Consider the following 27,007-nt stretch of genomic DNA (forward strand, 5'->3'; position numbering starts at 1 on the left):
ACTGTTTTTATGGATTAAGAGATAAAGCTACATTTTTATGGAAGTGCTGGAAATGTATGCATTTATTCCGGAGTACATAAGCTCTGCATCCCATGATATTGTATGTGCACTTATCTTCTGGCTATGTGACAGTACAAATAATTACCTGACAAATGTGCAAACAATGGTGTTTAGCCCGCCTAAAATGAGTGTTTACAGAGATGACAATTCTCTATTGGGGATGACTATTGGCTGTTATACACATCAGCAGTTCTCCAACCTGATCACTTGTATGCTGGTCCATTTCACAGAAAGAGACAGCACCAGCCTAGGTAGTAGCTTGAGTTCTTAGTAACCTTTGCCATTCAGCCTTCAGTAGGTAGATCTAAGAATACAATATTGGACTGGCAATATTGCAATTGTACTTTCTTCTTCACTTTCCAAAGGATATAAAATAGGAGGTGAATTATAATGGGGTTTAACGACCTCCTAGATATTGTTGGAGGACTGGGAAGATTCCAGGTTATCAACACTACTATGCTTTTGCTCCCAATAAGTTTTTTGGCCTGTCATAACTTTCTGCAAAACTTTTCTGCTGCGATACCAGACCATCGCTGCTGGATACCAGGGCTGGATAACTCTACAGTTAATTATAACCTAAGTAACTTTGCTCCATTCATACCACTGGATGAGGATCAAAATACAAAGAGCTGCATGCGATTCAGGAATTCTGAGCTTCCTAACCCTACAAATGGTACTTTCAAGAAGGACACTGAACTTTGTAAAGATGGTTGGGTCTATGATAGGAGTGTATTCTCTTCTACCATCGTCACTGAGGTATGTGCAGAATCTATCTATCTATCTATCTATCTATCTATCTATCTATCTATCTATCTATCTATCTATCTAGCTAGCTAGCTAGCTAGCTAGCTAAAAAATCTAAGGAAACCCTTAAACATCAGATCTCAATGAAAAAATAGTCAAGTTGCAAATTTTAATTGATATAAATGTTGTAATTCTTTGAGAAAAAATGCTCCTGATGAAACAGCGGATGGTGTCCTGGGGAATGTCCTGGCAGGCCTGGATCAGGACATCAGTGAGCTCCTAGACAATTTGTGGTGGTACTTAGCAGCTTTGGATTAACTGATATGGAATGTCCCACACGTTCTTAATTTGATTTGGGTCTGGGGAACATGAGGGTCAAGTATCAATGCCTTCATAATCCAGGAACTGCCTACACACTCTGGCCATATAAAAAAGCACCTAGGGCCCACTGCAAAAGCATAAGCTCTCACAATGGCTCTAAAGGGTTTCATCCTGGTACCTAACAGCACTCAGTATACGGTTGGCTAGCACTTGGAGGTTTGTGCGATCCTCTAAGGATATGCTTTCCCAAGACCTTCAGTGGTGCACCACCAATTTGGTCATGGTAGATAAAGTTGTAGGAAGAATAACAATAACCACGGAATCTCCAGACCCTTTCATGTCTGTCCCATATGCTCCAATGCTGTGGACAATTTTGGTGTTCTCTGGTGTTAGAGAATATAATCCTAAAAGTATTTTATAATTGTAATGCTAGAGATTAGAAATCAATAAGTAATACGGATGCTCCCCTACTTGCTAACAGGTTTCGTTCCAAGAGCCTGTTCGCAAGTACATTTGTTCGTATGTACGAACAAATGTTTGTATGGAGCGGGATCGCGGGTGGATCCCGCTCCATACAACGTCGGGTGCAGGCTGTTCTTACAGCCGACACCCGGCGGCACCAATTCTGATGCCGCGTCGCTCATCGGGACTGTTAACACTTTAAATACCGCTGTCGGGGATCCTGTACAGTGTCCCACGATAAGATCGCAGGACGCTGTGTGGTTGCTGGATAGCCGGGAGCCTTCTGAAAAGCCCAGGGCTGCCTATGCAGAGTGACTATCAAGCACATGGCTTGATAGGCGCCCTGCATAGGCAGCCCTGGGGCCTTTCAGAATGCCCCCGGCTGCCTAGCAACCGCACAGTGTCCCGTGATCTGACTGGACAGGCTTGAGGCCATAGCATTACATCATTCTGTGCAGGACAGATTGTTCGTAACTTGCGACGTTCGTAACTCAAATGTTCGCAAGACTGGGACTATCTGTATTACAATTATTTTAAGTATTCATATTATGTGTGTATAGATATTAGGGCGCCCACCCACTGGCGTTTTTTTTTCCCTGCGAAATTCGCAGCATTTTTTTTCTGCAGGGGTCTATGGGACCTGTAATGTAAAAATCGCGATCGCGCAAAATCGCGATTTACCGCGATATCGCGATTTTGCGCGATCGCGATTTTAGCTTTGCATGTCCCATAGCCCAAAGACCCCTGCAGAAAAAAAAAACGCTGCGAATTTCGCAGTAAAAAAACGCTAGTGGGTGGGCACCCTTAGAGTAAAGAAAACATGTTTATACTAAATAATTATTGGGGCATAACGAGATATAACAGCACAGAAGCTTATCTATACTAGAGATAAACAGTCTTGCAACCTAGGCAACTGAAACATCACAGAGTGTTATCAAGCTCTTTAAGAGTGTGGCAGGGGACATGATAAGAAGACCACCCTTGTTTACCTGTTTCTGATTGGAAGATAGGAAGAACATCTGTGGATAGATAAGACGTACCCTCGCTAATTCTATAGTGCAGTGATGACGAACCTTTTAGAGACCAAGTGCCCAAGCTTCAACCTAAAACCCACTTATTTATTGCAAAGTTCCAGCGCGTCAGGGGGCAGGGCTTATCACGACGTATGATTTTACCTCTGTCATTATAAAAAGGACATTCAAAATAGAATGGGTGCAGATTTTGACTGCTTTGTGAATGTCAAAATGCTGTGGAATTTGCCACTGAGGATATTCTGTAGCATTTCCGCCACATGTAAACACACCCCTGCAGTAATAGTGACCCCCACAGTGGCCTCAGCAGTAATAGTGATCTCCACAGTGGCCTCGGCAGTCATAGTGACACCCAGCAGTGGCCTCAATAGTAATAGCGACCCCCACAGTAGCCTCAGTAGTAATAGTGACCCCCCTTCACAGTAGCCCGAGTAGTAATAGTGACCCCCACAGCGACCCCAGTAGTAATTGTTAGGGAGCTGGGGTCAGGGTGACTGGGAGTCCCTGAATTACCCACAATCCCTGTCCCTACCTACTTGCTCCCCTAGGCTAAGTCCTAGGGCAATAACTGGGTGACAGTCCCTAGACTAGCTAGGGATGCGGGGCAGGAGCCAGACACACAGACAAGTACAGAAACAAACAAACACAAAGGCAGGTCAGGCAATTTGGGTTGGCAATGGGAGAGAATGCAGTACAAAGGGTCAGGCGAAGGCAAAGTCAGGTCCAGAGAAGGCAAGTAAAAGCAGGAGATCAATACAAGGGAACGCTGGTGTAGCTGGAGACCAAATATACACTAGCACCATCTAGAGAAAACTAAGACATTTAAATGCTGTCAGAACCCCTGCCCCAGCAGATGATTGACGCGAGGAGCCTGACAGCAGGAGGAGCCAAAACCCGAATGCTGGAGGAAACAGCCCCCAGCGCCTGCTAAAGACAGGCAGGCACGCTCGGGAGTCATGGCAATGGAAACACGGCACGGGGCGGTAACCCGTGGCATCCCCAGCAACCCGGCTAACTAGGAACACGCCCCCTCTGCATGGGAACACGCACCTGGAACCGGTGTACTGGATCATGGTGACGAGGAGAGGTCACAAAGAGCGGGGCTACGCTGCGCCGCACCCCCGCAGCCAGGGTACTAGGACTGGTAGTGCGGACACAGAGACCCCCAGAGGAAATAGAACTGACAGTACCCCCCTCCCCTCCTATGGAGGAACACCGGACCCCCACGACCAGGAGCGGGCTTAAGGAGAAAGGCCCTGTGAAAATGTCGGACCAAACGTGGTGCATGCATGTCCCTGGCGGGAACCCATGTTCGGTCCTCTGGGCCAAACCCCCTCCAGTGCACCAGGTACTGTAACACACCTCTAACCCTTCTGGCATCAACAATATGTTCGACCTCGTACTCCAGTTCCCCCTGTACCAGCGTAGGAGAGGGCGGGTTCTGGGTGGGCAGAACTGGAGTCACGTACTTCTTCAGCAGACTTTTATGGAAGACCTTGAGAATCTTCCATGACTCAGGAAGAGACAACTTATATGCCACAGGATTAATGACCTGAGAAACCGCACACGAACCAATGAACCGAGGAGCAAGTCTCAAATTCTTAGAAGACAATAAAACCTGCTCCCCAACCACCAAAGGTGCAGAGATAGTATGTCTTTTATTTGACTGCCTAAGCAGTTTCTCCTGGGAACCCTGAAGGTTCCTTCGAACCTGGGCCCAAACTGTGCACAGTTCATCAGCAGATGTATCAGCAGACAGTGTCAGAAACAGAAGGAGTAGAGAATGTAAACTGGGAATGGAAACCATAATTACAAAAAAACGGTGAGACTTGGGAAGACGAATTAACATGGGTATTGATGGCAAAATCGTCGAGAGGTAAGTAGTTGGCCCACTGAAACTGATTATCAGAAACAAAAAGTCGTAGGTACTGGATTACCTCTTGATTGATGCGTTCAGTTTGTTCGTTGGACTCAGGATGAAAGGCAGAAGAAAAAGACAAATTAACATTTAAATTCTTGCAGAAGGCTCGCCAGAAGCATTGAACCTCTTAGCGGAGTCTAAATAAACAAGGTTTTTATGGTCTGTGAGTACCGTGATCTGATGGAGTGCTCCTTCCAGAAAGTGCCTCAATGCCTCAAAAGCCCATCTAATGGAAAGTAATTACAGGCTACCTATATCGTAGTTCCCTTCAGTAGACGAGAATATTTTGGAAAAATAGGCACAAGGCTGAAGGTTTGTGAGTGTGGAGGAACCATGAGACAGTACTGCTCCAACTTCAAACTCGGAGGCGTGTACCTCCACCACAAACGGACAGGATAGGTCAGGCTGCATGAGGACGGGCGCAGAAGAGTAGGCAGCCTTCAGGGTAGAGAAGGCTGCAAGAGCATCAGAAGACCAGGAACTCACATCAGCCCCCTTTCTGGCGAGATACATTAAAGGTTTAGCTACTGCTGAGAAATTCTTAATAAATTTTCGATAGTAGTTAGTGAACCCAAAGAAGCGCTGTAGCGCTTTTAAGGTGACTGGCTGAGCCCATTCCGTGATCGCTTTTCCCCATACTGGATCCATCTGAATATCGTAGGGTTTAATGATGGTCCCCAAGAATGATATTTCCTGGACACCAAAAACATATTTCTCTAATTTAGCAAACAATTTGTTAGCTCTGAGGCGAGTCAGCACGGTTTGTAAATGGACACGGTGTGTTTCCTAGTCAGAGGAGAAAATCAGGATGTTGTCCAGATATACCACAACGAACACGCCCATGATATCTTGGAAAACAGAATTCATATACCCTTGGAAAGTACCTGGGGCATTACATAACCCAAAAGGCATAACGAGGTATTCAAAATGGCTAAGGGGTGTATTAAACGCCATCTTCCTGTTTATCCCCTACCCGTATATGGATTAGATTAGAAGCTCCCCTCAGGTCAAGCTTAGAGAAGCAATGGGCCCCGGAAACCTGATTGAGGAGGTCGGGGATGAGAGGAAGAGCGTATTGTTTTCTGACGGTTATTTTATTGACCTCTCTGTAATCAATACAGGGCCTGAGACCCCCGTCCTTCTTCTCGACGAAGAAAAACTCGGCACCTGTAGGAGACTCAGAGGGTCGGATGTGCCCCTTGGCCAAACTGTCCTAAATATAGTCCTTTATGGGCTCCCTCTCAGGAACAGTTATTTTATAAATCCGACCCTTGGCACGTGGGACCAGATCAATCTCACAGTGAAAATCTCTATGGGGAGGCAAAACTTCAGAGAGCTGCTTGGAGAAAATGTTAGAAAATTCCGGGATATAGTCTGCTAACTCAACACCCTCACAAGCAGAGATATCTAAGTTCACAGGACACATATGATTGGTACAGCGGGAACCCCACTTGACCAAATCCAGCGTGTCCCAATAAATAACGGGATTGTGTCTCTTAACCAAGGTAGCCCTAAGACTATGTCCACAGACAAGTCTTTTATGACGAGGAAGGTGCAAGACTCAGTATGCAAGGCTCTTACAGTAAATTTTACCTCTAGGGTAGCTAGATGGACGAGGGCTGCACGCAATGGAGTGGAGTCTACCCCAGAAACCTGAATTTGAGGATCTACAAGAAGCCAGAAATCTGAGTAACAAAATCAAAATTAAAAAAATTTGGTGTGGCTCTGGAATCAACAAAGGCTTGCCCTGCACGAGAGAGAGAGAAAGAAATTCTAAGGCACAGGGCAAGAACATCTTGGACACAACTGGGAGTACTTTAGCTTCTAGACAGTCCCCCCGACAACTGGCTAGGAGCGGAAGTTTTTCCTGCCGAGGCTTCTTCCTGCAGATAGCGATCCGATGACCAGAGTCTCCACAATACAAGCAAAGGTTCTTCTCGGTATTCCCTTTGCTGTTTAGGTGACATCGTTTCCAATTCCATGGGTTCAGCGGAGGTGAAGTTGTCTGATTCACAGAAGAGGAGGACGGGCGGACGGGACTGGTCCTAACAGATCGTCTGGCCCTCAGTTGACAGTCTGCTCGAATAGCTAGTGACATTGCTTGCTCCAGGGTATAAGGCTCAGGAGGGGCAACAAGCAGATTCTTAAGGCCTTCGGATAAGCCGGCCAAGAACAAGTCCTTGAGGGCTGAGTCGTTCCACCCAGACTCCATGCAGTTCTGTTTGAATTGGGAGTAGTAGTCCTCCGCCACCTTCTGACCTTGACGCAAGGACAACAGTTAGGAGACAGCGTAGGCAGCACAGTTGGGCTCGTCATAGATCTGACCCAGAGCTGAGAAGAAGGCATCTAAAGATTGTCGGGTGGGAGAGTCAGAAGGTAAAGAGAGCCCAATTTTGCGGGTCTCCTCTTAGACAGGAAATCACAATTCCTACCCCCTGGTACTCTGTGCCAGAAAAGTGAGATCGTAGGTCAAAATACAGCTTGCAGCCTTCTCGGACAGCAAAAAACTGTTGTCTTTCACCCGTAAAGGAATCAGGCAGCGTAGCCCAAGACTTAGAAGTTGTCACCGGAACAGAGGGAGGCTGAACCTGAGCCGATGACAACACCTGTGTCTGTTGCTGAAAACGGGTAGTTAGGTCCTGAACCAGGTTAGTCAGGGCCTGGACCAGGTTTGCCAAGGCCAACACGGCCTCCATGGAAGGAGGTAACACACCTGGTCGGATATAAGTGTCTGACCTTTTGTGGGGCCAGTGTATCTGTCAGAGAGCTGGGGTCCGGGTGACTGGGAGTCCCTGAATTACCCACAACCCCTGTCCCTAACTACTTGCCCCCCTAGGCTAAGCCCTAGGGCGACAACTGGGTGACAGTCCCTAGACTAGCTAGGGATGCGGGGCAGGAGCCAGACACACAGACAAGTACAGAAACAAACACAAAGGCAGGTCAGGTCGGCAACAGAAGAGAACGCAGTACAAGGGCTCAGGCTCAGGCAAAGTCAGGTCCAGAGCAGGCAAGTCAAAGCAGGAGATCAATACAAGGGAACGCACCTGTAGCTGGAGACTAAACATACACTGGCACTGTCTGGAGGAAACTGAGATGTTTAAATGCTGTCAGAATTCCCGCTTCAGCAGCTGATTGGGGCAAGGAGCGTGACAGCAGGAGGAGCCAAAACCCGGATGCTGAAGGAAACAGCCCCTGGCACCTGCTAAAGACAGGCAGGCGTGGCCGGAGGTCATGGCAACAGGAACGCAGCACAGGGCGGTAAACCCGCCGCGTCCCCAGCAACCCAGCTAACTAGGCGCACGCCCCCAGCACATGGGAACGCGCACTCGGAGCCAGCGTACTGCATCACGGCAACCAGGAGGGGTCACAAAGAGTGGGGCTCCCCTGCCCCGCAGCCCGAGTACTAGGACCAGTAGTGCGGGCACGGAGACCCCAGAGCCACTGGTCCTGACAGTAATAGGGTTCCCCACAGCGGTTTCAGTTGTAATAGTGACCCCCACAGCAGCCTCAGCAGTAATAGTGACCCTCGCATTAGCCTGAGTAGTAATAGTGTTCCCCACAGTGGTCTCAGTAGTAATAGAGACACCCACAGTTGTCTCCATAGCAATAGTGACCCCCACAGTAGTCGCAGCAGTAATAATGACCCCGCACAGTGGCCTCAGCAGTAATAGTGACCCCCACAGTGGGTTCAGCAGTAATAGTGACCCTAACAGTGGCCTCAGCAATAATAGTAACCCCCACATCGGCCTCAGCAGTAATAGTGACCCCCACAGTGGCTTCAGTAATAATAGTAACCCCTACAGCGGCCCTTGTAGTAATAGTGACTCCCACAGAAGCCCCAGCAGTAATAGGGACCCTTACAGCAGCCCCAGTAGTAATAGTAACCCTTACAGCAGCCCCAGTAGCAATAGTGCCCCCTGCAGTGGCGCCAGTAGTAATAGTGTCCCCCAGAGTGGCCTCAGTAGTAATTGTGACCCCCATAGCAGCCCCAAGTAGTAATAGTGACCCCACAGTAGCCCCCTCAGTAGCAATAGTGACCCCCCAGCAGTAATAATGACCCCACACAGTGGCTTCAGCAGTAATAGTGACCCCCATAGTGGCTTCAGCAGTAATAGTGACCCCCACAGTGGCCTCAGCAGTAGTAGTAACTCCCAGCAGCCTCAGCAGTAATAGTGATCCCCACATCGGCCTCAGCAGTAATAGTGACCCCGACAGTGGCTTCAGTAGTAATAGTAACCCCCACAGCGGTCCCAGGAGTAATAGTGACTCCCACAGTAGCCCCAGCAGTAATAGTGACCCTTACAGCGGCCCCAGTAGTAATAGTGACCCTTACAGCAGCCCCAGTAGCAATAGTGACCCTTACAGCAGCCCCAATAGTGATAGTGCCCCCTGCAGTGGTGCCAGTAGTAATAGTGTCCCCCACAGTAGCCCCAGTAGTAATAATGACCCCCACAGCAGCCCCAGTAGTAATTGTGACCCCCACAGTAGCCCCAGTACTAATTGTGACCCCCATAGCAGCCCCCTCAGTAGCAATAGTGACCCCCACAGTAGAGCCAGTAGTACTACTGACCCCCACTGCAGCCCAGCAGTAATAATGACCCGCCCCCCACAGTGGCTCCAGTAGTAATAGTGACCCCCACAGTGGCCCCACTAGTAATGCTATTACTACTGGGGCCAATATAGGGGACATTATAATTAATAGTTTCCCCTATATCAGCCCCAGTAGTAATAGTGCCCCTGAGACCCATATACTTACCTCCTTCTCCTTGTCGAAGCACCGCCGCTCCTCTGCTCGACACTGCTGCGGACGTCAGTGTGTGCATGCAGACACCTCCTCCCCTCTGTTCTCGGGACACCAAGAACGAGATGTCAGGGAAGGAGGATCCTGGGTGCATACTGACGTAACAGTGTGCACCTGGGATCAGCTCTGCTGAGTAAATACAGGCACGGAAGCCACAGCACCCAGGCCGATATTCCCTAACATGGTGAACGGCCGCTGGCGCGCGTGCCAGCAGGGAGGGTTTTGCGTGTCACCTCTGGCACGTGTGCCATAGGTTCGCCACCACTGCTATAGTTGGATAAAAATGTACTATTTTTCTATTGGTTGATATAAAGCCGCACCCGGCAAACCCATGCTTACTGTTAAGTATAAATGCCTGCTGTTTGATGTATAAAGGAAGGAATAATCTGATTACATCGACACCAATTGTGTGTGATTTGTCTTGATTTCAGAGCGGCTCCTGAATATTTATTCTTCTAATAACAAATTCTACCGGTTTTGCAGATAAAATTGCGATAACACTGGTGAATGCCAATCAAGCTGCACAGTGCTGCGCTGTGAGCACAGGTCCTACTACAAGATGTTAGGCCTTTATTCTACCATCATGGAGTCTGATGCTGATAGTTTGGTCAGAAACATGCAGAGCAGTAGCCTACTGGAGGTTATGTCCTGGTATCTGCTCTGTACTCTTGAGACTGTGCTCGGAGGTACAGCAAATTATCCTGTGAAAGCACATATGAATGCGCCATCCTAGGGCATAGATTGTTGTAGCTACTGAAGGTTCAGGAGCCAGCCGATGGCTACGTATTTAGGTAAAACACTATTAGGAAGTGGGGCCACAAAGGAGGCACTAATAGGAATTAGGGCCAAAGAGATGTTGCTATTACTAAATGAGGCCACAGAAGAGACATTAGTATCATGGGGAGGGTACTGAGAGGAGGAAATAGCAGCAGGATGTGGACAGCACAGAGACAAGTTGTGGCTGGAAGAAGTCTTTATGGTGGTCTGAGGCTGGATAGAGAAGATAAAGACAAATGACTATGATCTGCGAAAATGCCACATGTGATCACTGGAGGTAATTGCACTATAATTACTGTCTATTTGTGGAACATATATGTTATCTGGTGACTACAATATCCATTCATCTATCTATCCATCCATCTATCCAATAATTTTCATTGTGCTGGGAGAAGGCAGAGCCCCCAGGGTTGCTCCAAATTTGAGTCTTGCTATGGAGTCTCATGACTATAGTAGGTCATGAGTAGCCCCTGAATCATCTGTATATTTTTATAAAGGCTTCAGTGGCTATTACCCAAATATGGGGGGGGGGGGGGGGCGCCAGTAGCTGTCATCTCATTACAAAGCCATTACCAATTGGCAACACAATACAGGAGGCATAGTACCAGCCAGAATGGTATCAGCCAGTTTTTAGTTTATTTGTACATTTCCAGGTAAAATAATAATGAAAATCACACGCTGTGTTTAGTAATGCCTTCACACCGCACCCCTTATAAACCACACCCTTTTTATTGCACCTCTTATTTTTGGGTGAAAAATGAGGTAACTCTTAATTGCTGTTCACCCCCTGTCTATAAGTGGATGCAATCAGGAGAAACCAAGGAAGTAGTCTCATGGATAAATCACATAACCGCTGTCATGTTATATCCTATGGACACACAGACCACTGGTCTCCTATACAGGTCATACATGGGCAGCGGGGGTAAGCAGCTATAGTTGTATGTGCCACCACATAACAATTTACAGGTTTTTAGGAAATATTCCAATAAAGTGCCAAACCCTTTACATTTATTAGCACAAATTGTGATCAAACAAATTCACCTAGTTTGAGTAATTCCTGATCGTCTGTTGCTTTGTGAAATATGACATACATTTTTTCTCTTCCTTACAGTGGGATTTAGTCTGTAACTACCGTAAAATGAGGCAAGTAGCTCAATCAATCTACATGGCCGGAGTGCTGGTTGGAGCGTTAATACTTGGGACTTTGTCTGACAGGTAAAGTAATAAAACTCACTGCAGTACCCCTCTCCAACCCCGTGATTCATTTAAATATTTAGGGGAGATTTATTAAGACCGGTGCTTCATATGTCGGCCTTAATCTTATCCCCGCCGGCACACAATGCGCCTAATACATAAAGCGGCCCACGTCTCTTCACGTATTAGGCTCATCTTGGCTGCAACATGCGCCTACAAAGAAATCTATGCCAGTTCGGAGGTATAAGTTTCTGGTGTAAATTATACATTCATTTGTCGGTCCAGGGCTGGGCAGGTCCCCTCTCGATAAACCACTCCTCCATTTTGGGGTAGTGGTGCTGAGCAGTATCCTGCTCAAAAAGTCACACGACTTATGCAGAAATTAGGCTGGAGCTAAATTGTGCAATTTCTTTTCACCTAAATGGGGTTGATAAATTCCCCCCATAGTTTTTATCTGAACTGTTGACCAGCTAATTTTCTAGTTCTTTTAAATATGAACTTTGCATTGCTAAGACTCTGAACATGGCATAGCAGCATGCACCCTGTAAGGTGGCACACACAGTCTCTATTACAGACTCATAGGCACACTGGTGCATTCTTTAGGCATTACACCAAGCCCAGACTGACAATCTATAGAATAACTCAAAAGTCACCAGGATACACATCCAGAGGTGTAACTTGAAGCTCCCGGGCCCCAATGCAAAACCTGGAATGGGGCCCTGAACTATAATGCTTTATTCATAGTACTGGGTTCCCTATATGGAGAAGAGAGGCCTTATGGGCCCCCCAAAAGGTTCCTGGGCCCGGGTGCAACCACATCCCCTGCATCCTCTATAGTTACGCCCCTGTACACATCTATCAGATACTTATGACATATCCACAGGATATGCCACATGTCTGAGATGATACCCCTTTTCATTGTATTTATTTCATCTTTGCATTTTGTTATGATTATGAGATACAAATTTTTATATGCTTTTTATGCTTTCTCTTACAACAAAACAGTCAAAAAATGTTTGAAAATTATTTTTATGTTACCACATTCCAAAAGCAATAACATTTTTATTTTCAATGAAGGAAGTTGTATTAGGACTTGTGGAAGAGTTGTCATCTTCATTGGTACAATTGTTCATTTTTATTCCCTTCTTTGGAAGCAGGATCGATTAAAAAAAGAACTGCAGTTCTGGAATTGTTTTTAAATTCAGTTTTTTTTATGGTATTAACGATGCAAGACAATTGACATGATTGATAACATTATAGTTTTGAAGTTTGGGTTATTACGGCTGTGGTGATACCAATTATGTATCAGAATAAACGTTTCGGAATAAAACATACCACAGGGGTAATGAACATACCTGTCCCAGGTTCATGCTGCTTATAACTCGACAGCATGAACCCTGAGACAGAATCCCTTTAAAGGGATTCTAGTCTAGTTTTTAGGACATTAACGCTTTCCAATCCAATTTCCCTGCCACCCGTACATTCCCCAGATCTTATTTTTTGTGTGGGGGAAAGCGCATTGTGGATTCCTTTTGAATTACTCAATGGAAACAAAAATGAACTGCCATGATGGTTTTATTAGCAATTTTAAAAAAATTAAAAGTCAGTTAAAATGTATATTACACCAATATGCAGTATATAAATATATAGTATTACACTACTCCAGGAGGGAGGTATGTCATCATTCTTTTCTGTATATATATATATTACAGGATGCAGAGGAGAGCTGCGATGTCGGAGTGCTCTTCGGTATATGTATATTACGCTATGCAGGAGAGAGGTCCAATATCATTGCTCACCCCTGTATACTGTAATATACATCTCTCCTACACAGTGTAAGGGGCGTGGTGTGCGAGAGAGAGTGGAGAAGATGAGATGTAGTCGGGTAGGGAGGACATGTGTAGGAGGCTCAGGCCCCACGCCGTCATGGTCCAGGAGAGAGCAAAAAAACCTCATCCTCTGCTTATCCACAGAAGAGTTTGATCGGTCCGGCTGCACGTCTGCTGATCAGAGTACAAGTCAGGTGTGAGTGAAGATCGCCATATTAGTGAAGTTGCACTGATTATTACACTGGTTATTAATGTTGATGAAGACATACCCTCTTCCTGACCTGTTTGTGGCACCACTTTCCACTGTTTGTCTGGGTACAACTACTTTATCACTCAGCCCAAGGCTAAACACAATGCAGGTCCATGTCAATCACAGCATCGATGGCCTTTATTCCCATGATCTATATTGGACGGAGCATGGTCTTACTAATACACCTGACAAACCACTGCACCCTACCATATAACTTTTGTCCCTATCAAATTAAAGGAGTTGTACAAAGATATCAAGTTATTCCCTATTCAAAGGATAGAGAATAGGTTTATGATTGGTCAGGGTCTAACTGCTGGGACCCCCACTGTTCCCGAGAACAGGGATTCCTACGATCCCAACAGGCAGAATACACACAATAACAACATAAGGCTTATCCCTGGAACTCCACATGTAAAGAAAGAAAACATGAACCACAGTGCAATGTAACCACAAAACCAGAAGAGCAGTTCTGTGCTTCCATGGGGGCTCCTCCACTGCTTACATACAAATTAATAATATAGAATCAAGTAATTTAGAGAAAACAGATAAAAAAGATATAAAAAAAGACGAATTTGTCCAATTGATATAATAAAATAATACAAACTGATCTTATTTTTATTAGGTTTGGCCGAAAAATCATCCTGACGAGTTCATGCCTGACAATGGCTGTATCTGGCACCTGTGCTGCGTTCCTTCCAGGTTTTGTGACTTACTGCGTCTTCCGGTGCTTGTGCGGGATGGCTTTCTCTAGTATCGTTCTCAACACCAACTCTTTGAGTATGTGACCTACTACCTCATCTGGAAATCATACTTGGAAACCTTTTAGGTGCCATTGTTGGTGTTTGAAGATTGTCATGATTATATGTTTACACAGCATCAATTTAAAATGAAAGATTTTAAACAAATTGAACAGTTTTTTTAACTTTACAACGAAGAGAACATAACTCTGAAATTTGTTTAACTTTACTTCTTCAATTAAATCTCTTATTGCTTCAAAGAGGTTTTCCAAGGTTAGAAAAACATGACTGATATCTTCCAAAAGCAATGCCACGCCTGTCTAGTATTGTAGATCAGCCTCATTCAAACGGTCATGTTTTCCTAATCCTGGAAAACCCCTTAAATTCCATGATTACAATATTGATGGCCTAGTCTTAGTATTGGTCATCAATATCAGATTGGCGAATTTGTAACTTTCGACATCTTAGACAATTAGCTGTTTGAAGGGATCATTTTGCTGTGATAGACATCTGGCACTGTAAGATAACCAATTCATTCTCCGTTGCAGATTTAGAATGGATAGCACCCAAAGGACGGACTTTAGTTGGTACTTTCTTTGCTTCTACTTTTGTATGTGGACAGATGATTCTTGCAGGAATTGCATATGGGATTCGAGACTGGCGATGGCTTCAGTTCAGTGTTTCTGTACCGTTTTACATCTTCTTCTTAACTTCATGGTATGGATATGTTCAATAAAAAGGAGGCTTTCATTTTACCAAGTAGATATATAAAAACATTTTAAAATTCAGCCATCAAATTGCAAATAATCTAAAATGTTGGTGTTTTTTCCTGTATTGTTAGTTACGTTAAGTGGTTGCCTCACTCTTAGGGCTCAGTCAGACGGACGTTTTTATGTGCGAATTTATTAGCGCAAAAACACATGTAAAAAAAAAATTGCGGACTGAAGCGGGGAGTCCCGCAGAACAAAACTGCACTTGCACATCCCTAAACTATGTAAAAAATAAAAATATATATACACTTAACTCTCCTCAGCTGCTAGGGCTCGGCGCGTCAGCCGAGTCCTCTCCCTGCACTGCTCTGAAATGCTTTCAGCAGGCCCCCGCCTACTGAAAGGCCTGCCTCTGATTGGCTGAGCACTATGACCAATCAGAGGCAGCTCTCAGCTGTTATTCAATAGCTAAGTGCTGCCTCTGATTGGTCATAGTGCTCAGCCAATCAGAGGCAGCCCTTTCAGCAGGCGGGGATTTTAAATCCCCGCCTGCTGAAAGCATGTCAGAACAGTGCAGGGAGAAGACCCAGCTAGACGCACCGAGCCCCGGCAGCTGTGGAGAGTTAGGTATATAATATATATATATATATATTTTTTTTATACACATTTTAGGGATGATTTTTCAGGGAAGGGCTTATATTTAAAGCCCTTCCCCAAAAATCACTGCAGGGCTTGCCGGCAGCCTATTGCTGTCAATGGAGCCGGCTGTAGCGCCGGCTCAATTGAATTCAATGGGAGAACATTGTGCTGTTGTGCCACAGTTGTCACAGCTGTGCCAGAGGATCGCTCTCTTCACTCTATATTCTCAATGGGTTTGGCGCTGCTGCCACTGGCCCCATTGAGCACAAGGTGAAAGCCCTGGATGCCACAGCATCCAGGGGCTTCATATCCAAAAAAAACAAACGGATACCATAGATAGCACATAAATAAGTTAACCAGATCTAGACTATAAAGGACTAGTAACAAATAGTAAAGCTTCCACATCTAGGACAGCGGGTCCAGATTATCTCTAAGTGAGAGGATCCACAACGTGATCCAAGTTAGCTTAGCAAGAGACAACACTACCTAGCGGAAAAATATAATATAAATAGCAGCATCCAGCTGAAATGATGAAAAATCACAGCTCTATTTTCCTGCGGTTCCCACCCGCTGCCTGTCCGCAATTGTCATTCCGGGCATGCTGCAGATTCAATGGGAAAAACAGGAGTTTAAAGAAAAATCTCTACTGCCCATGTTCAATGGCAAGTCGTGCGGACCATCTGCAGTACAGAGCAGCCAGAAGAAGACAGATCCAGCGCAGACGCCAGCAAAAAAAAGACTCCTGCACACACAGGAACACAGGATCACCGCCGCAATCAGGGCTGGATTCCATAGATGGAATCCGGACCTGCCATGTGTATGAGACCATAGTCTGCTAAGTAATCAGGGAACAACTGTGTGGATTTGGCAAGACAGGAAAAAATACCCTGTCTTGGTGAGTTCTGTCTCCCAGACAGGATCCCTGGGGGTGGTCCCTGATACTAAGATTCTTCCGGCTGAATACCATGAGCCTGACAGGGAAGTACACCCCCTAGACAGACACCCTGCATGGGTATGAGATATGTAGATTGTGATGTTATATTGAGGCACTAGGCCTGTATGGTAGAGGGAAAATTCTGTTATTTAGTGGCCAGTCAGCCAGTGACCTGCACATGCTCATGTACACTGTGATGAATAACAACAGTGTGAGGATTGTGCTATGAGTTCTGTTGCCACAAAGGATGGATTCACTACGTTTGTACTAAACGTTTGGCCTCAATGTGGTTTACTGGTGTGCAACCATCCATCTGGTGGAGAAAAGATGGTGATCTGATGAGCTAACAACCCCCAGGTTGTCACAATACATATTATACTAATTTATTTATCAGTTATATATTTCTACTTGCTCTATTTTGGAAGCACATTTGAAAAATTTTGCACATTTCTAAGCAATTTAGGAGACTTAGTAATTAGATATGAACGAGCACGTTCGGCAAGGTCAGTTACTCGAGCGAGCATCGCTCTTCTCGAGTAACTACCTTCTCATCCGAGCGTGCTCGGGGAGGAGGGGGGGCAGCAGGGGAGAGTGGAGGGGAGCGGGGGTGGGGGGGGAGAGTGAGAGAGAGCTCTCTCTCTTTACCCCCCACTCACGATCGGATGAGAAGGCAGTTACTCGAGAAGAGCGATGCTCGCTCAAGTGACTGACGTTACCGAGCGTGCTCACTCATCTCTAGTAGTAATTTAACAATCATTTTTAAAATTCTGAGGTATATTGTAATTTTCATTTTTAGATGAATTTAGAATTTTTAATTCATATAAGTGATATTGATTAAATGAAGTGATAACTTAATGTAAAGGTACGTTAACACATAGCAAAATTTACATACCAAAATGCGCTCAAATTGCATGGATTTTGATGTAGATTTTGGTACAGATTTGCACCAAAATCTGCAGCGCAAAATATGCTATGGATTTTGATGCTGATTTGCACCAAAAATCACTATGTGTGAATGTACCCTTATAAATAAATAATTTTTTTTTCCTGGATAAATTAATAAAATTTACCCTATGCTATATACTCGTCTATACTAACTAAATGATATAGTTAATTGTAATAGAAGTTAATTTGGGGTTAATGTTTGGAAGGGGTTAATGTGTGGTTTTATACATACTATGCTCTCCTTATCTCTCCTCCATTTCACACTTACAGGTAGAGACACCTTTTAGAGCGCTGACATGCCAGGAAAGTGTGTTAACAAATCAAACTTAAAGGGGTTGTCTCGCGCCGAAACGGGTTTTTTTTCCCCATAGGCCCCCCGTTCGGTGCAGGACAACCCCAAAAGTATGTGTAAAAAAAAATAATTTTTTATTACTTACCCGAATCCCCGCTCTGCGACGTCTTCCTTCTTCTTACTTCTTCCTTCACCAAGATGGCCGCCGGGATCTTCACCCACGATGCACCGCAGGTGTTCTCCCATGGTGCACCGTGGGCTCTGTGCGGTCCATTGCCGATTCCAGCCTCCTGATTGGCTGGAATCGGCACACGTGACGGGGCGGAGCTACGATGACCAGCTCTCCGGCACGAGCGGCTGCATTCACTAGGAAGAAGACCACACAGTGCAAGCGCGTCTAAAAAAGCAAGAAGACATCAGAATTAGACGGATCCATGGCGACGGGGACGCTAGCAACGGAGCAGGTAAGTGAATAACTTATGTATGGCTCATATTTAATGCACGATGTACATTACAAAGTGCATTAATATGGCCATACAGAAGTGTACAACCCCACTTGCTGCCGCGAGACAACCCCTTTAACCGGTCAGCGCTGTGATTGTCTGGCACTGACGATGTCATTGGGACCTGAATTAATCAGGTCCTGATAACGGCACCGAACAGGCTATTAGTAATAGCCTGTTTAAGGCATTTTATCTACTGTGGGGGCTGCGAGCACCCACTGACAGCAGAACATCAATCTACATTGCTGCTGCTCAGAGCCCAGGCTGTAGTGACGTAAATGTACAGTTGGCAGTTGCGAAGGGGTTACATAACTGTGATGCATTATTCACCAGTGAATAAATAATGCACCAATACTAAGTACTACCAGGCATATGTGTATTTATAAGACTTGGGAAGAAATCAGGATATGGTTATACAGCACTTAAATTAGAAGTGGCAAAATAAGAAACATGTATTTTGGCACAGACAAAAATAGTCTCCGTAGGATCCATAACTATCGCCCATGGGAAGGACAACCACTGGTCAAAAAAAATTAGCTCTCAATCTGGTATACCAAATTGTTGTATATTGCTTAGTTGGCCATTTATTTGAATGGGTGACATAATACCACGTTTACCCTAATCAAAAGGGAATAGTAGAATAGCACACAAAGTTGTATACCTTATGCTTGAATTGAATTTACTAGTATCCCACTGTATGATCCTTGTGTGAACCAGTCACTGATACTGTCACGATCTAGTGCAGAACTGAAGTCACCTGTTGTAGCCACTACTGGAAGGAAACGTGGTCAAGGAGTCGCCAAGGTCTGGTACACAAGATGGCAGTGCAGTACAGAGGGTTCAGGCAGGAGAGTCATCTGGAGATAGTTGAGGTCTGGTACACAAGATGACGATGCTGTTATGTCCGCGCACAACCAGGGCACCAAGTCTGAGCACGGCGCAGGACGGTGTTCCTACGAATGCCAGAAGCACACACAACACCAAAAGTAAGACTGCATACTTAACTCATGAGCAGATATAGCATATCCCTCTTCTAGCGAGATAACCACCACGTGAAAACCTGCCTGCAAGCAAGGCGATCATCTCAATAAGGACAGCCCTGCGCTGGAACCTAGGGACCTACCTCTCCTGGATGGCAGATGATCCATAGCAGGACAGGACGCAGCTCACACCTACTCACAGAACGGGACTGGTCACACCTGATCTCTGGAAACTTCCACAGACACTGAACATGTTGCTGTTCATACCAACACACTAGGCATTGCGTGCAACACAAAACGGGACTGTTGATACACCTTGACTGGCACCTGCACAGACACGGACCACACATCATGCATAAAAGCAAGACCCCAGGGTGACAGAGAAACCCAACACATAAACCCCATTCAGAGCTCACATGCATACAGATAAACCATTGCTAGCACAAGTGTCCTCATACCAAGTGGAAAGAGTCAAACACCGCAGTGACATACAGGGAACAGTGTCAGGCATCGCCCACCTGACACACACAGAAGACATCAGATGTCTGGAGGCTGCACATGTCAAAGGAAAGGGAAGAGGGGTCTGCATGTGATGCAGACTGGGACTACAGGTGTCCAGACCATCCTCTGAGACACTACACACCAGAAATGCATAACACCAAGCTCAGAGTGGGATTAACACCGAGTGCATAGACAAGATAAAATGACCAGCATTCTCTCACAAGAGAAGCTAGTATTTATGTGCAGCAGACCAGGGAGTTGGGTTGGCTGGACGATATCACACCCTGCCAGCTTAATTACCCCACAGCTGTGAAGGTGTGCTCATGGAATATCATAGAACTACAGATCTCAGAAGCACAGCCTAACAGGTGCAGCACAGATGGTTTAAGGCCTCATGTCCACGGGGAAAATCAGGCCCGCCGCGGATTCTTCATGGAGAATCCGTATCGGGACCCTCCTACCCCACGGACATGAGGCCAAAAAATAAGAATAAATTCACCTCTCCGGATGCTGCGGTTCTTCCTTCCTTCCCGGCCGGATCTTCTTTCTTCGGTCAGGTGGATGTGCGCGGCACACCAGTAGCATGCCGCGTGCATGCGCCGGGCACATCCGCCGGGCCTAAGAAAGAAGATCCGGCCGGGAAGGAAGGGAGACCTGCAGTGTCCAGGACAGGTGAGTTTTAATTATAGTACGGGTGTTCCGTGGATCCGAACGGCTTCCATAGGCTTCAATAGAAGCCTGCGGGAGCCCCGCACTAAAATGGAGCATGTCGCGGTTTTTTTCCCGCACGCGGATCCGCACCTGAAGGGAAAAAGTGACATCCGCAGGTATTTAACTACCTGCGGGTGTCCAATGCATCCCTATGGGGCGCGGATCCACGTGCGGGAAAAACGCTGCGGATTTTAACCCCGTGGACATGAGGCCTAAGTAGGAACATAGTCAAGAGGAATAGCCAGGGTATGGTACATGAGATGGACAATCAGTTGTAGAGGAGCAGATATGCAGGATGATATCTTGGTTAGAGGCACAAGGCGCAATAAATATGCAAGGATGGAGGGAACAGAGCCAGGTTTATATAGCAGACTAATTAGGGAAGGTACAAGACATGGAGTGGACTAAACAGGGAAAACATGAAGCCGGGATATGAAAGAGGAGACAAGGAACACAAGACTAGAAATCAGGGGAGCTATACAGCATGCTGAACAACTCAGTATGAAGGTCTGCCGCTTAGGGTGCAGGAGGTCGCAGGTTTGAATCCTGACCGATACTCTTACATATTTTTCTCTGAAATGGAGTAAGGGTCCCAGTTGGCTTCTGATATTCATATAAGCCTGATGAAGGGTTTTGTATACCCAAAACATTGCTGTTATTTGTAATGTCATTGTTGGATACTAATAAAATCACTTCAAGCATAAGACATACAATATTTGGTGAGCTGTTCTACTATTCTTTTTGAGATTTTGTCTGGTAAGGTAATGGTCAACCCACTCAAGAGTGTACATCCACACATCCTGTGTTAAAGAGCTGTGCTGTCCAAAACTCTGCATTTGAAGAGGTGCCTTGGGCAAGGGGAAGTTCAGGCAGAAACTTGTACAGACTTACCACGAGGATGACAATGGGGCTCTATGACTTTTCTCTTCTGCTCATGGCCTCCACTGGAAAGCACAGGGTGAAGGCTCGATCATAGGCCTTACCAGAAAACCAGGAGCGCATTGGTACCTTTCCATGAAAGAACCATATCTTTTGGTCCAATTGTAAAATTTCATTCAGTGTAAAGAAACACTGGAACTCTCTTATGATGAATAATCAGGATCACGCGGTTTTGGATTCAATGACAGATGGTTCACTAGCAATGTAGTTTTTGTTCAGTTAGATTGCTCGGTCCCTTGGTCATCTGTACCACAGTGGACTCTGTAATAAGTCGGTAGAGTCTTTCGGGTGCTGCCAGTCTCTACCATACAACAGATCTGACACTATTGTGTTTTCTGTTTATAAAGGAAACCAAGACACCGATAGGACAGAGCCTTACAATAGTACTTTATTGTAATAGAGATAACATCACATGGAAGAGTTGAATGATCTTACTAGAACAGTATTTTCACCATCTGCCATCATGTACATTGGCAGATTTTTCTGTATTGTGACCGTACAATGCAACACGATGTCTCAGCTACAATGTCTCCTGATCATAGCCTCTTGCACACATTACGTAGCATCATTGATCTTCTTGTATATATTGTAAATGTATTACTGTGTAATCTATATGCTCCAGGTACGTTCCAGAATCTGCCCGCTGGCTCATCATAAATGGCCGTACTCATCAAGCACTTAGAGATCTGCAGAGAGTAGCCAGGATTAATGGAAAGAGACAAGAGGGGAAGAAACTTTCAGAGAAGGTAATATTTTAGTACTTTAATACTTCTGATTTTTAACACAGAGTGATGTAAACAGTGTTATCTAATCTTCTAGAATGGAGGAATCCCTTATGGGGCTGTGAAGGAAACTATATTTTATATTTGTTTTGTATGTTTTCAATGGAGATACACTTATGTAACACTAATGCGCAGATATTTCATGCGGATTTCCGCAGTGGATACACTGTGGGTCATCTTAAAAAATGTTTTCTTCCTTGCGGGAGATTGCGGATTGTGGATTTTTTCCATGCGGAAAAAATCTGCAACCCCACCTCCCTAATTGCTTCTAACCTTCAAATCCTTCATGTATTTGCGGATGAACTGCGGATGCTATGCTCTCATAGAGATGAATAGAGCCAGATCCACGGTAAAATAGAGCATGCTGCGATTTATTATCCACGTGTAGCCTCCACAAATCATTTAAATCAAATCCGCAGGACTTAAAGGGGTTGTCCCGCGCCGAAACGGCTTTTTTTTTTTTTCAATAGCCCCCCATGTTCGGCGCGAGACAAACCCGATGCAGGTGTTGAAAAAAAAAACGGATAGTACTTACCCGAATCCCCGCGCTCCGGTGACTTCTTACTTACCTTGCGAAGATGGCCGCCGGGATCTTCACCCCCGGTGGACCGCAGGTCTTCTGTGCGGTCCATTGCCCATTCCAACCTCCTGATTGGCTGGAATCGGCACACGTGACGGGGCGGAGCTACGAGGAGCGGCTCTCCAGCACGAGCAGCCCCATTCAACACGGAGAAGACCGGACTGCGCAAGCGCGTCTAATCGGGCGATTAGACGCTGAAAATTAGACGGCACCATGGAGACGGGGACGCTAGCAACGGAACAGGTAAGTGAATAACTTCTGTATGGCTCATAATTAATACACAATGTACATTACAAAGTGCATTAATATGGCCATACAGAAGTGTATACCCCAACTTTGTTTCGCAGGACAACCCCTTTAAATGATGTGTAGATGCCCATTGCTTCTTTATGGGTGGCTAGAGCTGCGGATCTCTCGCGCGGATTTAATAAATAAAATCTGCCCGTGGACATTGGGCTTTACTGAGAAGCAAGCAGGATATTCTACATAAACCTCCTGCACATATAAAACAATGATGTGGCACACTGTGATGTACATGTCTGTTAACATCCCTTAAGGCCCATCTACACACAACGATTATCGTTTGAAAAAAAGAACAAACGCATTAACGACTTTTTTGCTTACAGATGCTGAGCATTTACATACAAGACCACTTGCACACGACTGGGTCCGATTCCGCATGCGGGAGCCTGCAGCGGAATCCGACCCTGTGCCCAGCCGACATCCGTGTGTACCTGACATTTTCTTCTTTTTCCTGTACTGCAGATGGTCTGCACAGCAAGCTGTTGGTCATGTGCAGAACAGTTTTTTGTTTTTTTAATTTCTGCAGTGTAGCAGGTACCCATGACCTTTGAGCAATGTGATAGAGAAGGTCTGACGCAGGTCTCACGGCTTCCATTGACTTCAAAGGAAGTTGTCGGTGTGGAATCTGCAGGAAAGTAGAGCATGAAAATCGCAATTGATTTCCACTTGTGTAGAGGAAAAAACGCTTTTTTATTGCATGCTATGGGTGGTATTTGCTGCGGAATCCGGAGGCGAATGCAAATCTGTCCGCGTGCAGCCGGCTTAAAGATAATCATTTAAAAGTAAATACTGTATATGTTTTTTGCTCAGATGTGCATTGCTGGTTATTGGTTAATGGATGGGGTCCATTTAAATGATGTGCGGATGGATATAGGTACATTTCCTTTACAAGAAGGCATAGAGAGGGAGGTTCTTTTGTGGGGTGTTGTGCAGACTTGGGCAGTGAGTCGTGCTTGCTGTGGGGGGAGGGAGATCCTTGGTGGCGGGCTTTTTATATGGGTGGAGGGAGTTTGGTGGGTACAGCCTCACCTTTAAGACTACCCGCCCGCTATTTGATTGTGGTTGGGTCTGGTGTTTTGGGTAAGGGCAGGGAAGGAATTCCGGCTGGAATTGGCGGGCTAGTGGTCTCTCTGAGCTGGGTATATGATTGGAGGTAAGATTCGTTTTTTATGGGTTTAGGCACCAGACCTTTGTGGCCACAAGCACCTCCTATCCTTATATAAAGTGGTTAATATGTATTGTTAATTTGTTTAAATAAAATGGCTGCTGTGGCCAAAATATCCAAAAATTAATATGGTCTCAGTGTATCATTGGGGGTATATAATAATAGGTTGGGATGGGTCACAGCAGATGTGACTCTAGCATACCCGTGTCATGGGGTTCGTTGGGTATCTGTCATGATGCCCAGCATTTTACTGGAAAAAATAGTGCTGCATGCTGTGGAATTTATCAGAATTGGGAACAGAGTTGTAAACGAGGCATTAGCCAAACAATGACTTCTGTGCTTATCCCCATTTCTATGTCTGTTCGTAAAAAGTAGGTGAGATCTAGTAGTAGCACTGCAAGTGCTAGTGAACAATGCACTGGTCTGTCCCACGTAGCAGAATGCGACAGATTGATCAACAGGATACGTGACATGGTGTTGTTTCAATCCCCTCAGCAAAGTGAAACATAACGTTTATTATATAAATAAAATAAAACGCTTAGGAAGATATTAAAATTATAAAACTGTTGCAGGTCCTATGGAAAAGAGTTTTCATGGATCATAGATCATACCATAAAGATATAGAAATTGGCTGGTCACCAAACTGACTCCCATCATGCTGCAATATGGAGGAATTGAACGCCGGCCACAATCTCCCAAATGTATATACAGAGTAGCAGTAAAGTCCTGAGCTAAAATGTAACCACTAGTTGCCCTGACATGTTTTGCCTAACTAAGCGTCATCAGGTAAAAGGATGGGGCTATAAAAGCCCATATATCCTGAGTATACAGTAGTTCATCAATAGTTTAGTTCCAGAAAACCCCTTTAGTAATTACTGTATATACTCGAGTATTAGCTGATCCGAGTATAAGCCGAGACAATAAGTTTCCCCACAAAAAACTGGGAAAACTTATTGACTCGAGTATAAGCCAAGCTATACTCGAGTATATACTAGGTGTAAAAAAACCCTCCATACTCACCTCCCAGCCGGCGTCTGTGTCTGTGCGACAAGCTGCTTGAATTCTCCCTGCTGTCATCCCCCGCCGTCCTCTCTGCTTGGCTCTGTCAGTGCTGTGTAAGTAAGCGCTGTGATTGGATTGAGCACCAGCCAATCACAGCTGGCGCTCGATCCAATCACAGCGCTCACTTACACAGCACTGACGGCAAGGGATTTGAAAGCCGAGCAGGGAGAATTCTAAAGCAGCTGAATTGGCTGTATACGATCGAGCACCGGCTGTGATTGGCCGGCACTCGATACAATCACAGCTCTTACTTACACAGCACTGAGGGCGGGGGATGACAGAGCCAAGCAAAGAGTACGGCTGGGGATGGCAGCGGAGAGAATTCAAGCAGCCTGCAGCACCGCAGCCGGAGACTCAGACGCCGGCTGGGAGGTGAGTATGGAGGTTTTTTTTAAAGCCTTCCCTGACTCGCGTATAAGCCGAGGAGGGCTTTTTCAGCAAAAAAAATGTTCTGAAAAACTAGGCTTATACTCGAGTATATACAGTATCTAACCCAATGTGTTTCAGTGATAGCAAAATGCTTTAAGGCCGGCTGTCTAATTATGGCATGCCGCGATTTTTATACGCGAGCGGAAGATCATTGCGTTACTCGCGTGCGGATTATCACTGTGGGTAACGCAGTGAATCATCATCTGTGGACAGAAGGCTTTAGTGATATACAGACCTCACATGCTAAGGAAGAATAACATCTTGCTGATACTAATAACTTTCTCGCAGGTTCTCATCTCTCACATGCAGTTTGAGATGAATAGTCTGAAGCGCACTCACTCCCCACTGGACCTGTTCCGCACTGCAGGGATGCGCAGAGTCACTATTTGCCTTATGTTAGTCTGGTGAGTAATGTTTGTTGAGCTCAGACCACACGGGGGATTTCGGGATGTTTCCCAATTTGTATACAAAAACACAGATGCCAAATGTTGTTCATGGGACGATGTGGAAATGTCATTTTGGTAAAACAGTACAAAATATAATGTGAACCTCCGTTGAATGTGTGAGTGTGATGGTGCAGCTCTCAACTAATCCACTATTGTACTTGAATATTCTTTATGATCAGAGCAAGGTACGGTATTCAATACGCCTTGTCTGGAGTTATAGGTTAAATGGAGAAAGTCCGGCGTTGGGTTAAAAGCTTTCAGTCTTTATTAAACAATCCAGGCAGACATAAAGGAACAAAGGACATGTGCCGTCTTACATGTTTCAGGCAAGCATGTTGCCCTTAATCATAGACATTAAGGCAAATATGAGTAACACATATATCACAGTGAATAGCTGATGGGGTGTTTGGAACAAAAACATATGACACCAGAGGCAAAATAAAATTACAAGGAAATAAAGTAAAAATATATAACTTAGGCTAGTTTCACATAGGCAAATCCCGTTTATGCTATGAGAAAATCGTGACAAATTGCATCTTTTTCTCGCTAAATTATTCCTGCCGCTCGCGATTTTCTCAGGAGTTTTTATCACGCGAAGTTTGTTGCGTTGCGATAAAAAGGAGGCTCCATAGGGAAACACGAGAGATAAAAAAACGCACACTGCAGAAAGATAGAGCATGCCGCTATGTTTTGCTCTCGCAACATTGCATGAGTGAAAACATCGCTAATGGGAAGGAAACCATTGTAAATCATTGGTTTCATAATCAGCTATTTTACTGACTTTCGCCCGTATGAAGCCACCCTAATATCACAATAAAAAGTCCAATTAGCAGTTCATAGGTTTGCAAAGTATGCATCCAAAATGCCTCTGTCAAGTAGTTGTCCATGTGAGGCCTGACAAGTGCATTATATAGTGAGTGGGGGGGATAATGTTCTCTTCCCTCGCCCCTATACCTCTT

At 45.3% G+C, this 27,007-nt stretch overlaps 1 protein-coding gene across 1 annotated transcript in view; it reads left to right on the forward strand.

The window, feature by feature from the left end:
* Nucleotides 1–251: 251 nt before the first annotated feature.
* LOC136582093 (solute carrier family 22 member 20-like) overlaps nt 252–27,007 on the forward strand; it is a 49,387-nt gene continuing 22,631 nt past the window's right edge. Inside the window, exons 1-6 of the mRNA XM_066582883.1 lie at nt 252–816; nt 11,229–11,332; nt 14,013–14,167; nt 14,676–14,844; nt 21,904–22,027; nt 25,891–26,006. Of these exons, the coding sequence (XP_066438980.1) occupies nt 451–816; nt 11,229–11,332; nt 14,013–14,167; nt 14,676–14,844; nt 21,904–22,027; nt 25,891–26,006 (1,034 nt within the window). The 5' untranslated portion in view covers nt 252–450. The remainder of the gene's footprint in view (nt 817–11,228; nt 11,333–14,012; nt 14,168–14,675; nt 14,845–21,903; nt 22,028–25,890; nt 26,007–27,007) is intronic.

Source organism: Eleutherodactylus coqui, chromosome 11 (assembly GCF_035609145.1).
Source record: "Eleutherodactylus coqui strain aEleCoq1 chromosome 11, aEleCoq1.hap1, whole genome shotgun sequence".
In the NCBI taxonomy this organism is placed as follows: domain Eukaryota; kingdom Metazoa; phylum Chordata; class Amphibia; order Anura; family Eleutherodactylidae; genus Eleutherodactylus; species Eleutherodactylus coqui.